The 13,294-nt window shown below is 41.9% G+C and overlaps 2 protein-coding genes across 6 annotated transcripts in view; one reads left to right on the top strand and one right to left on the bottom strand.

The window, feature by feature from the left end:
• The window catches only part of LPIN2 (lipin 2), a 45,197-nt gene extending 40,165 nt beyond the window's left edge, over positions 1–5,032 (top strand). For 2 of the 4 annotated variants that reach the window (XM_054815627.1, XM_054815626.1), the window contains exons 18-20: positions 345–459; positions 1,157–1,260; positions 1,577–5,032. In XM_054815627.1, coding sequence (XP_054671602.1) covers positions 345–459; positions 1,157–1,260; positions 1,577–1,721 — 364 coding nt within the window. In that variant the 3' untranslated portion in view covers positions 1,722–5,032. Of the gene's footprint in view, positions 1–344; positions 460–1,156; positions 1,261–1,576 lie in introns of those variants that run through there. The other 2 variants (XM_054815629.1, XR_008575750.1) reach the window with 2 other exon arrangements.
• A 2,966-nt stretch (positions 5,033–7,998) lies between these two features.
• EMILIN2 (elastin microfibril interfacer 2) overlaps positions 7,999–13,294 on the bottom strand; it is a 38,711-nt gene continuing 33,415 nt past the window's right edge. The window contains exons 8-9 of one of the 2 annotated variants that reach the window (XM_054815625.1): positions 12,732–13,093; positions 7,999–12,170 (exon numbers count right to left, since the gene is read on the bottom strand). In XM_054815625.1, coding sequence (XP_054671600.1) covers positions 12,756–13,093 — 338 coding nt within the window. In that variant the 3' untranslated portion in view covers positions 7,999–12,170; positions 12,732–12,755. Of the gene's footprint in view, positions 13,094–13,294 lie in introns of both variants that reach the window. The other variant, XM_054815624.1, reaches the window with a different exon arrangement.

The following is a 13,294-nucleotide window of genomic DNA, read 5'->3' as shown; positions in this document are numbered from 1 at the left end:
TAACAAGTTTATGTTACAACATAACTTGACTTGGTCGTCTCATTCAGATGGTCACCTACAATAAAAGCAGTTTTCGCAAACTGCATTCACAACTGGGAATTTCATCACATTTGCTTAGCCTAGGCACACGTTCATCACCAATTTTTTCTATGGATGTTGGAAAAGAGAACGTTTTACTGTTTTATTGTCTGTTGTATCATTCTTGGAAAACTGACCAATGTATACGTAACTAGTTATGCTAGGAGCAGGAAGCAAGGAGAATTTAAATATCAGATAAATGGGGGAAGGAGTATACCCTCTATCAAATCACGATTTAGAATTTGACTGTTGAAATTTTATTTTAGGGAAGTAATAGAAAAGAAGCCTGAAAAGTTCAAAATCGAATGTTTGAATGATATCAAGAATTTGTTTGCTCCCAGTAAACAGCCTTTCTATGCTGCTTTTGGAAACAGGCCCAATGTAAGTCTGCCCCTTTCTAATTGAAGGGTTAAAATGCATGAAGTACTTGAGAAGCAAAGGAAATAGGCTTTTCTTTTTGTGTCTATTTAAGTTTGAATAAGGAAATGGGACACTGGTGCTTTTATGGGTTTGGTCTGGAAAAACCCACATGCAGATACCTTAAATAAAAGCTACGAGAACTGCTTATATGAGAAAGGTTACAAAGATGTGTTAGTACTCTCAGGATTTTATTAAATATGTGCCACCTTTCCATATTCTTTTTCAGCATTTTTGACAGCTTTATAACCTAAGGGTATTAATTCAGTACTCCTCAGTTTTGTATCCTTTTTCTTATCATATGGTTCCTGTATTTTCTCTGCAACTCAATGCTATTGTAATTGAGCTAGAGAGAGAGAGAGAGGGTATTGTAAGAGGAATATTGTCACAAGGACTGGTATCGATTTGTGTGGTATAGATTTTGTGCATGTTTGTGGTCCCAGGCTTGGGAACAGGAATTAAGGGTTTGGGGGAGGGGGGAATGTTTCATTATGATGTGCATATGTTTTTTGAGTTTTGTTTTGTTTTTTGACTGTTGTTCAGGGGGCAGTTTTACTGTACCATTTTTGGATCAGATTTTCTCATTCCTTCAAGAAATTTTGTTATATCACCTTCAATAGGGAAAAGTTTAAGCATGTGCTTTTGTTCGTGCTTTTTGCAGGATGTATATGCCTACATGCAAGTGGGAGTTCCAGACTGCAGAATATTTACTGTGAATCCAAAGGGTGAACTGATCCAAGAACGGACTAAGGGAAACAAATCTTCGTAAGATCATTTTGTTATTTCAGCTAAAGAAAGTATTTAGGAATGGGATTACAAAATAATTGCAATTGTGACCATGATTCGATCTCCTATTACATATGACACGTGAAAATCTTATTTGCCAGAGAGAGACTTACAGCTTTGGATACCTGACTGAAACTTTTCAAAAAGAAAAGTAAAAAAACTGAAAATTGCTTCTGCAGTAGTGGTGCCTTATTTTGACTGTAGCTTTCTGGTCTAGACTTCTAAAGCTCCTTTTTGGCTAGAGTTGAACAGTGACTAGACTGTAAATAATGGTCTTTCTTCTTTTTCAATGTAGGTATTACAGACTAAGTGAGCTTGTGGAACACGTGTTCCCATTGCTTAATAAAGAACAGAGTTCTGCATTTCCGTGCCCAGAATTCAGCTCCTTTTGCTACTGGAGAGAGCCTCTTCCTGACCTTAACATGGACGACCTGGCCTGAAAAGTACTCCTCACCTAAAGATGGAATTTCATATTCAGCTACTCAACTTCAGTTTAAATGTGAAGAACTTTCTTAACAAAGATGCTAATTTGTATACTGGTACCATAAGTCTTACTAAAGAAATCACTTTAACTCTGTTGGTTTAAAACAAAGAAAATGCAAAGCTACTGTCTTTTTTTTTTTTGTGAGGGTTTGTATTTTTGTTTGTTTGTTTCTTTATTGCTTGTCTTTATATACCTGTTCTAAGGCACTTGAGATTGGCCTGTCATTGATGGTCATGGTACCCAAGTGCTTCAGGGCAACTAAATGCTGAGGTAAACTATGACTTTGCATTTTCATCAATACAGACCTTATTGTAAACATAGATTTATTTTTTTTTATTAGTCTTAATAGTATATTTTCTAAAATGAAGCCAAAAAGTGTATGGAAACTGCCAAATAGAATGTCAGACCTATTAATAAGAAATGTGGTCTAATAATGTTCAGATGGGCAATTAGGCCATTTTTGAAAGGAGCCAGAACCTAAGACCAGTGTGCTCTTTCTCAGCTAAAATACAGAAAATGTGTGGACATTCCTAGCCTGACAGACTCTGAAGACATAAAATTCCTCTTTAAATGTAAATATGCCTTTTGTCACATGTACAAGACTGTGCTTCTACAATTCACGCTCAAACTAACTCTGCTTCTTACTTTTTTTACATGCAATGCTTAAACTATTTCATGAGCTTGTTAAAATGAAAGTTGTCTTCAGATACTTGTATGGTTTTGTTGTTTTCAGGCTGCACTATGTCATGTTAAATTTTCCATCAAGAAAAATCTTGAACATTTCTGTAAGAGTTGGGGAGCGGCATTTTTGTTTCCTTTTTCAACACAGAGATAATGCATATGTGTGTGTATGCTGCGTAGGCCAGTAAAACGTATGTACAGATTATATTCAGGGAATTGTAATACTAAAAAAAATTATGTATTTAATTTTTTAATTGTCTACTGCAGGTCTTTCCAGAATTCTGCATTGCAGGTTTTCAGTAGCTGGAAGGAAATGCAGCTCAATAGTGAGATTCCAGGTATGAGAATGGTTAAATGCTGCAGAGCTGAATAAACCCTTTGCTTTTTTTTTTCTTTTCTTTCCTTTTTTTTTTTTAAAGTTTTGGGTTGTTCATAAACATCATGCTGGTCGTTCCTCAGGTTCAGATCAGAGCCTGTGAACAAATTTTTTTTAAACTGTCAGAAGCTTACAAACATATTTTTTTTTCCTTTTCTTACCTTTTATTCTATAGGTTTTGTTAGAAACTGACATTTTCATGATCACCAAGTGCTTTGAATATCAATGGGATTTGAGCTTTTAAGTTACTTAAATACTTTAAAATAAATGAGAATCCAAGGTAATTAAATATTTTAATTACAAGATGAAATATTCTATCTAAAGATCCTATTTTACATAAAAGGAGTGAAGCTGCCTCTCCTAAAAGAGTCCTTTGTGGATGTCAAAATTTTCTTTACCATGCTTAACTTATTCTTGGAGGCCCTGGTATTACACAGGTTTTCTAAAAATAAAAGCACTTCATGATATTGGGATGGGTTTCCAAATGGGGACAGATTGTTACCAAGGTTTCGCTGGATCTTCTTTGGTTGATTTTTTTTTTTTTTTTTTAAATTTGGGGTTTTTTTACTTGGTTAATTTTTTTCTTCAATTCCATTCATCTTTTCAGACTGTCATAAAGATAAGATGTGGATTTTAAGGTGGGGACTTGAGTAAATGAGCAGTGTGGAAAAATAGTATCAGGTGTATCTCCAAATGTGTATGATTTAAACTGGTATGAGCATGGGGGTTGCGTGGTTGTAGAGAGCTCCTCATTCTGCTCACTTGTTATTTTGCATTATAGGGATGTCCAAAAAGTTGCGTAGTTAGAAATTTTGCTTTTTTGCTCTGTAACGGCTACAGTTTTGATTTTTGATAAAATGTAAAAGTGTTCTTGAGGATTTCTGCTATGAGTAGGGCAGGGTTTCTGTTCTGTTTTTCTAAATCTGGCTTGTATTTGAAGCTTTTCAGACTGTTTGTTAACCCTGTTTAGGGACGGACTATGGGGGCACTGTACCTGTCATTGCATACCTATGTCATTTGGACTGCTGGGCACTTTACTGACGCTAGAAATGACATCTCATTGCTATTGAACCGTGGGCTTGTGCTGCAATATTAATATGAAGTGGGGTAAATAAGAATTATGCAGTAGCCTGCCCTTTGTTACCTTAGTCGAGAGAAGTGGCCTGAAACTAATGTTTGAGAACAAGTTGTGCTATACTTATTTAAAATTAGCGCAAGCTAAATCGTTCTTTCTGTGAAAGAGGAACTTCTAAGTGTGTGTGTGTGTGTAGGCGCATGCACACCCCTGTTAAGACTGTGTTGTTGAAGATGCAGATCCTCTTAGCATTGGAACCATGTCAAAGGCTGAGTCAATGACACCTATCTGGGAATAAATAAGGAACATTGCAATTCAAAACTTGTTAGTGACTTGGACATTACCCATTTCCACAGTGACTTAAAGCTCAGTAATTTAAGTGGTACATATTTCTGGATTTTTTTTTCTATTGTACCAAGCATGTTTGTACTTCAAAAGGTGGGGCTCATCCCTGACAGTATACAGTTGCACGTGCAATCTTGGCTCATGTATCCTTAGCTTCCCGTCATTGGTATACTCTTCCTAAACCTTTTTTTTTTTTTTTTTTTTTTTCTTCAACTGGAAAAGTTTTAACACTTGTGTCAACTCCATTATGAAACTTCTGGAGCAAACTCTGAATCCGCTTATGGTAAAGACAAAAGAGATGATATTTCATGTTAATATTTCATACAAGTCTTCTAGAAAAAGCTGTCATATGAGTTGTTTAAATGACTGTAATGCAAATTGATAATGAAACATCAAAAATACATTGTGAATTTGAGATGCCTTTAAAGTGTCACTTTTGCCTGAGGAAGTTTTAGTTTCCAAAGTTGAATTCTGCAGAATTGAATGGCATTGGTTTGGATATTTTTACAGTGTTAATTACTTCCAGATGAAAGTTAAAACGTTGGTTTGAGGGTGGGAAAACTCTCTTCAGTCATTTGTTTCATTTTTTACGTTGAAGATGTGGAATACTTGATTGTTAAGCAACCCAATCACTAATAAGGTAGTGTGTTTAAAATTGTCAAGTCTGTGATCATACCAATACAGTGGTTTTTGTTAAGACTGGACTACCTTGGGTACAGTAACCCACACCTCAGTGCAATGTTTATTGATGTTCAGAACAATGTTATCACAATAAACAAACTTAAACTAAGATTTTCTTCACTTTGTACTTGGGAATTTTGTTCTTGTTTTGCTAACTTAGTAAATGTGGGTTTATTTAAATTGTATTCATATTTTACAGAGAATTCAAGTTGTTCTTCTAAGGACTGTGATACATTTGCTTTCTCTCACACTTGGTTTACTTTTTTCAGAGTATTTATACCACTGATAAAAAATTGCTGTTATCAAACTAATATGTGCCAATATCGGGTTATAACCATAATGAAAAGTAAATGTGCATTAGCAATATAGAATATCAGGTAACACATGCACATCTCGGGAGTACACAAGCTGCCTTGAAGAAAATCTTGCAACTGCATAGTTTGAGCTGTTGTAAATCTGCCCTAATTTGGAGTTTTATCCCAATTCCATCTAAGTTTGTTTTTTTTTTTTCCTTTCAAGGCAGAGAGTATTGTCTTCCACAACAGCTGTTAAATTGCTTGAGGCAATTATTGTGAGACCATCTCGAAAAGGGGCTTCAAGCTTTCAGTAGAAACTTACTCTTCCTGGTCTCTTGCTGGTTTTGGTAAATGCAACTTAGAAAATCCAACCATTGGTCACACGTGAAAGTATGACAGATGAAAGCGTAAAGCACATTGTGCCTCCTGATCCTTCTGCAGCGTGTCACTCGTGCTGCTGCCCGGGCACAGAGGTGGCTGCCAGAGTTATATCCTCTCTGCCACAGCAGCAGACTCTGTTTCTGCTGGGGTCCCCCTGTGATTCTGCACCCTTCTCTTCATGCCTGGGGCATGTCACTCCTCACTCCACGCTCTCTTCACCGCCCGTCTTTCAGCCTGGCACCATTTTGGTCAGGAAGTCCCCGTGCGCTCCCACGGAGCTCTTGGACCGGCAGTGAGTGGAACTGTGACGCAGCTGGCAGATGTCCTGCGCGCTGCACTGGGGGGATGGGGACAGTTCAGAGCTTCCGGAGGTTTCACTGCTGGACACTGCAAGGGTGCATCTTGGTTGTCTGTCTGGCAGGGGCAGCCACCTCTGCACAACAATTTTTCTAAGTATGATGAGACCTGCTGCTTTTCTTCCTCTTCCCTCACCTTAGAATAATCACAGTGACATTTCTGCCCATGCCAGAGATGCCCAAGGCCCATCTAATCACGCAGGGGGCTGTAGCAAAGAATAGCAGAAAGACTCTGGCGCTGTCGCCCTGTGGGCTCTTTGTCTTGGCAGCCTGGCCAAGAGGCCGCAGGCTGGGTGCGGTGGGAAGGCCCCAGCCCAAGGGCCGCGGCAGCAGCTTGGCTCGGTGCGAGAACAGAGGTTGAGCTGCTGAGCGCGAGCAGTTGCGTTAATGGCTTTCGCGTATAGTGCTTTGAACGGGGCATGTCTAACTGCGTTGGTTTAATTAGAAGCAATGCTAAGGCACCTCCCCAGGACTGCTACAAAAGCCTTTGCTTGTAAGGAAGTATGCCAGATGATAGATACACTTTTGACCAAACCTTCATCTTTAGTCTCAATGCATCTGAATTCTGCTCTAAGGACTGGGTGGCTGCAGGTCTCACTTAGCCTGGCACTGACAGCTGGTACAGCTCATGTCATTTCTTCTGTTCTAGTCTTTCCCTGCATTCTCCTTTTCCTTCTTCCTACCTCGCTGTAATCTTATCTTCCCCGCTTCTGGTGACACTTCATCTGTACATGTTCTGGCAACAATAAGCAGCATCCCCTGAACTGCTCAGCCCAGAACTGGCAGAAGGGCAGAGCTCAAAGGGCTGCAGTGAATGGGGCTGCATCCAGCTGGTGACCGGTCACCAGTGGTGTTCCTCAGGGCTCAATTCTAGGGCCAGTCCTGTTCAATGTATTTATCAACAATCTGGATGCAGGACTTGAATGCACCATCACCAACTTTGCTGAGGATACCAAACTGGGAGGTGCTGTTGACTCTCTTGAGGGACAAGAGGCCTTGCAGAGGGATCTGGATAGATTGAGGAATTGGGCAATGATTAATGGGATGAAATTTAATGAGTCCAAATGCCGGATTCCACACCTAGGATGGAGTAACATCAGGCACAAGTATAGACTGGGAGAGACGTGGCTGGAGAGCAGCCCTGCAGAAAGGGGTCTGGGGGTGCTGGTCAGCAGCAGCTCAGTGTGAGCCAGCAGTGTGCCCTGGCAGCCACGAGGGCAAACCGCACCCTGGGGTGCATCAAACACAGCGTAACCAGCCGCTCAAAGGAGGTGATTATCCCGCTGTGTTGGTGCGGCCTCACCTCGAGTACTGTGTGCAGTTCTGGGCCCCGCAGCTTAAGGATGTGAAGGTGGTTGAGGACTCCCAGAGGGGGGCCACAGAGCCGGTGTGAGGGCTGGAAGGCATGTCCTGTGAGGAGTGGCTGAGGACTTTGGGCTTGTCTGTTTTGGAGAGAAGGAGGCTGAGGGGTGACCTCATGGCTCTCTACGGCTTCCTGAGGAGAGGAAGTGGAGAGGGAGGTGCTGAGCTCTTCTTCCTGGGATCTGGTGACAGGACACGTGGGAATGGTTCAAAGCTGCACCAGGAGAGGTTCAGACTGGACATTAGGAACCATTTCTTTACCAAGAGGGTGATCAAACGCTGGAACAGGCTTCCTAGAGTGGTGGTCGATGCCCTGAGCCTGTCAGTGTTTAAGGGACATTTGGACAATGTCCTTAACAACATGGTTTAGCTTTTGGTCAGCCCTGAGTTGCTCAGGCAGTTGGACTAGATGATGGTTGTAGATCCCTTCCAACTGAAATAGTCTAGTCTATTCTATTTGCCAGGAACCAGGGCACTGAGTGAGCAACTAAGACTGGTAAGAACTGTGTTTGTTAGCAGAACTTCTGTGTACCACAACGCCTATGTAGCAGTGCTTGACACTGAATAAACACCTAAAATATACCTGCGAGCTGCAGTTTTAAAGATGGTTGAGGAGAGAGCAAAAAATTTTGGTTTACAGTGCTGCTGTGTTCACTGGAAAACAAAAGAGCATCAAGCCATCAGACAACAGGTAGGTTTTATTTAGGCATATCTGCAGTTGTTTTCCATCACAGTTTTCTTCATGTTCCTGGATATTACTTTCTATCCATGAACAGATGTATACACATGCACACATAAAACACACTCTCAAATGCACTGTTCGTTGCTGAAAAATTCTAATAATGTTCCTTTTTTTTCCACAACCAAGATAGCAAAATGGATAAATGCCAAAACCTGCTTATGTAGTAACGTTACAATATGTTCTTTGAAGTCTCCCATATACAAAGAATTGGCAGAGCTGCTCTTGTGCATCTCAAGTCTGCAGGGTACGTTGCAGGAGGGTTGGTGCTGGCTCGAGTGCAACTGTCTTGTGATGACAGGACACAGCCCCCAGGTATTCCTGGTAACATGGCAATTCGAACTTTATGCCATTATCTGGGAGCAACCAGCAGCCAAAGTGTAACCTGCTGATCCCGTCTCAGTGGAGCGCATATTCCTCCTGTCTCCAAGCTGAGACTGCGTAAATGCATTTATAATTTTAGTGAAATACATCCATATCCACTACTGTGGACTTCCTTATTCAGCAGGTAAAACTCACTTCTAAATGCACGATGCATCCTCAGGAAACACTTCAATCCTGATTCAAATCTCCTGGTTGCAGCTGGGCAGCCCTTCACCTTGCATTCCCAGCAGATTTTAAAGCCACACTGGGTGGTGAGGGGCATTTTGTTTCAAGTTGCCTTCCTATGCTTTTTCTCTTACAGCTTGCTCTATTTCCTTGCCTATTCGTAATTTTTCCTGGCTTGCTGGTTGGCTTCACCAAGCTGACAGAAGTCTCTCGGCTCAACTGCACAAAGTTGCTGCAGGTAACCCGGCATACACTGGAATACCACAGAAAATCCTCGTCGCTTTGAGCGGTCAGCATAGAAATGTCTCTGCTATCTCCACAGTCTTTTGCTTAATAGCAAATTAAAATAATGAGGTAGTTTTTTTACCCATTTTGTGGTGAAAATTTGCATTCCTGCTTTGCTCCGAGCTTTCCTGGGGATACAACTGATTTATATGTCGCTTTGTTGTCTTTCCCCATAGCTGCTCTAGGCTACACTTAGCACATTTGGCCAGAGCAGAATCTTTCTGGCTGCCGGCATGCCCCCTTGTCTTCAGATGTTCTGCTGCTAACGGCCTGGCTCTGGAAAGTCACCTGACAAGTGATGCTGCTTCAGGGACTCTGCTGGTTTTGATACTCGGACAGTCCCTGAGAAACCTCCTTTGCCTTGTGCCTGGCCAAGGGGCTGTCAGACACATGTCCACAAAGCTTCACCTGGTATGGTTTGGTTTTCCTCCTGCTGTGATATAAAATGGGAGCACCTGGCACAACAGATACTGTTTTGCCTAAGAATCTCACAGTCCTCATACCCTGCATTACAAAGGTACCTACAAAGCAGATGTAAAAGGCAGCACTGATTGATGAAACTGGCACCACACCTGCCTTACAGCTCCCACCTACAGGATTATTTTTTTAAGGCTTTCTTGGTTAACACATGCTGCCTATTTGAGCTTGTGGATGCTCTTAAACATGGTAGCAAAATCATGAACCCACAGTGAGAAATGTTCCTTTTGGTGCATGCATTTCCCTGTGCTGTTGCCAATTCTCACTGAAGATGTAAATGCTCCGTCAGTGGGTTCAAGGTGTTCTGGGGCAGGGCTCTTGCTCCTTCCTTTGAAGCTGAGCTGTTCCGGGTGGAGCAAACCCTCAGCGGGGCCCACGAATGTGTCTGTGCTTCAGTCTCTTCTAAGTGCCGCTTTAATGAATGTTTTATCCAAGCACCCACTGGAGCAGAGACTGGGACTCAAGGTTCCTCCCCCTCCCTTTGCTGTTCAGGGGCTACAGCACTGTGATCCTTCCAGCTGGGTGAATATTCCACCTCGTAAGCTCCAGGAAAATAACCTCATCAAGAGGAACTGAGCCACCTACCCTGATTACAGCAATTACCAAGGAAGGGGTAATTAAGGTTCAAGTCTCTCTCAATAATGGCAGGAATCCAAGACAGGTTCCTAGTCAAAGGCCATAGCTCTAGCCACTGCACTGCTCAAGCTGATGGATGGGAAATGACCCCTAAAAGCTCTCAAAAGTGTACTCAAAATACACTGCTGAGACTGGGCCCTGCTGTGATACAGTTTAGGGAATGCTTTATATGTGGATACAAACAACAGTTAGGCTGCATTATGAGGGCTCCAACGATCTAAGCATCGGCGGCAGCAGATCCTGGATACGAGGAGAAGCTTTCTGGTAGAAGATGGCCCTGTCCCATTAGCGGAACTGGGCTGGTGAAGATTGGTGGCTTGGATTTAGAAATCTACCGCAGCAGTTAAATAAGAATTGGATGATAAATCTTTTGTAACTCTAGCACTAAACTCGCGCTGCTGATTCTTAAAAATGTCTCGCTCGGAGGGAGGAAAAAAAAAAAGCAAGGTTGTTTGCCAGCTAGGTCTCCCTAAGCACTCAGCACATTTTGTTTGTTTCCATGAGTCATTTTTAGAACAGGCAACAATAATCTAACAATACTTGAATCACACATAGTCTGGAGCCAACTTCTTAGAGAACACAGCTTTCTTGAGGAGAGTGAAAAAATATCCTAAAAGCGCCTCTCTGGCTTTTGTACATAATAAGAAATTATATTTTTAAAAAAGTAGCTGATGTAATTGGCTTTTGAAACACATAAACAATCTTTCAAAACTGAAAGGACAGACAGGAGACCTAGAACTGCATGGGACAGAACGGGACTGTTGATTTAGGACAAAAGGAAACTAAGTCCCCCTTGAACAAGCACGTGCTTGCTAACTGCATGCTCATGCCTCATGCTCTAGCACAGGCCGGGACAAACGTGCAGGGAAAGGGGATGGGGGTGGCTCCCTTTATCAAGCTGTGAAGTGCAAGTTCACTATACATCTTTGGCTACTAACAGCTGCTCTTACAGAAACAGCCTTCCTGCTACTAAATACATCCAGCCCTTACTGCTTATCAGTAACACCATCATTTCTGAAAAATCAGGTGCCAAGAGATCTTCCTAAACCAGGTGCTTTGAAACTCCACCTGCAATTTCCTTCCTGTGCTCACAACTCCCCCCCCCAGTGCAATCCTTGCTGCACAGGGACTGACTCAAGAGTTCCTCTGCGGAGAGAAAGCTTTTTCTGCCGGCTTTTCTCAAAAGCAGCTCCACTTCCAGGATGTGACTGTTGTGGGAAGGCCCCATCGCATTGCCTGGAAACAGAGTTATTGGGGAGTATCTATTCCAAAACTAAGTAACAAAGGCATTAAGTCTTCATCTGACCTCCTCAGAGGGGAAGGGCTTCAGCTAAACCCTACTGTGCTGCTTACAGCACTGGGAGTTCTTCCTTCACCTAAAGGAATTGTTTGTTCTGAGGCTATAAACAGCTGTTCTGGATTTGTAAGGAGGAAAATATTCTACACAAACCACTACGATAAATATACAGCGTGAATAGAGTATTAGTTTATACAAGAATATATAGGAGATAGCTGAGCAGTCCTGCTCTCAGTAAAGCGTGGCTGGATTTTTTTTTTTTTTTCAGCCATGAAAGATATCAAAATGTTAATTCTAAAGAGCCAAAACATCAGTTTTGTTACCTCCACTGAGAAGTGGCTAGTATGAGAAATAAAATACTGCTGCCCCACAGGTGTTTATCTGTTCATCCATATAAACAGATGCTGGGTGTTAAAACAAACCTCACTCAAAAGCACCGATGCAGGAGGCTGTTCCAACAGACTTAGTGTATTTGACAGTATTGGCTAATAAGGCTATTTTCCTGCATCAACAATTTTTCCTCTGACTTGTCTTCTACAACACAACAAAGAAATACTGTAGCAGTGTCAGAAACAAACTTTGTAAATTTTTTTTAAACTTTTCAAAATTACCATTTTTCTAGCTAAGCACAGATGATTCAGATTTTTCTGACCTGTTTTATTCATTTCAAGAGCATCATGCTTAACTAATCGTCTTTTTTACTGTAGCAATTGAAAAGAACTGTTCTAAATCTTTCAGTAGTAGCAACTGCACCTTACGCTCATGTCTGCCCAGTGAGAAGCTGAAGGGAGGTGAGTTTCTCCCTGTACAGCTGCTTCCACTTGACTGGAATGAGTCACTCATCTTGGCGCTTAGCACTGGTTTTGGCCCTTAAAGGAAACAAGAAAACCAATGCAGATGAGTATCATTTTGCTTTCCACCACCACGGTTAGCAATTGCACTGAACAAATTGTTTACGCCAATGTACTTGACCCAACGTATTATTAAATAACACAAGGGCTAAGAAGTCATCAACCACGTCCAATACAACCTTGCTTTCTTGCCCCTGCTTTACCAAAAACATGAACATAGCTGACCACAACTGTAAACTTCAGCAAAGATGTAAAATTTGATACGCTAGGGACAATTTGATAAACTAGGGAGAAGACTGCAAAGGCAATTTAATAGGGAATAGCAAGAGCACAGTGGAGAAGGATCTATTGAGAACATATTTGTTGTTTAAACAGTTGTTCTGCTTGTACAGGTGTAAACAAGGGCTTGGGAAGGAGCTAATTTAGCTACAGAAAAATGTCTTTTGTAGCTACCTCTGGAAATGGGATGAGGAAAAGGTCTCAGTATAGACTATAAACCCATCACTGAAATCAAATATATAAACTGAATATATTAAAGCTTTGAATTTTATTACACTTAATTTCTTCTGAATATCTTACCCTTCTCTCCTGTTCAAGGTAAACCTAAACATGAGAAATGGAAGGATAAAGGAGAACTCCGCTAAACGTGGAGTACATTTCATCAGAGTCTGTGTAGGCCAGTTTGCCTCCTGTTACGACGACGTTTACTTCATCTCCCGCTTTGAGGTGAAGAACAAGGTGGAATGTCCCAGGACCACCACAGGTCCGTTTCCCCGAGTAAGGTTTGTGGTACTCCAGCAGTTCCCTTCTGTACCCAGCTGTGTGGAGCTGAGCCACGCTTGCGTTGGAGACGGACAGCACTGCTTCTACGTACTCGTCCCTCTCCGGGGCCAGCACAGCGGTGATCAGGTAGCGTCCTTCATATGGTGATGTGAAAATGCCTGCAGGAGAGACACAGACAGAGCTTTTCAGAGTTATTCAAAATGGGGAGACCTGATTGCACTGAGGCAGTATGTATCATCTCCCTCCCCTGGCTGACCCAGCTGGCTGAGCTGCAGTGAAGTGGGTTAGCAAGGAACCTCACCTCTGCTATTACCCTGCTGTGTCTGGTTCAGATGGACTTATTTTGTTTGTTCAAGGTG

The sequence above is a fragment of the Grus americana genome, chromosome 2, assembly GCF_028858705.1.
Source record: "Grus americana isolate bGruAme1 chromosome 2, bGruAme1.mat, whole genome shotgun sequence".
NCBI classification, from domain to species: Eukaryota; Metazoa; Chordata; class Aves; order Gruiformes; family Gruidae; genus Grus; species Grus americana.
The sequence above is the reverse complement of the archived record's forward strand: the minus strand, read 5'-3'. Positions and strand labels throughout refer to the sequence as shown.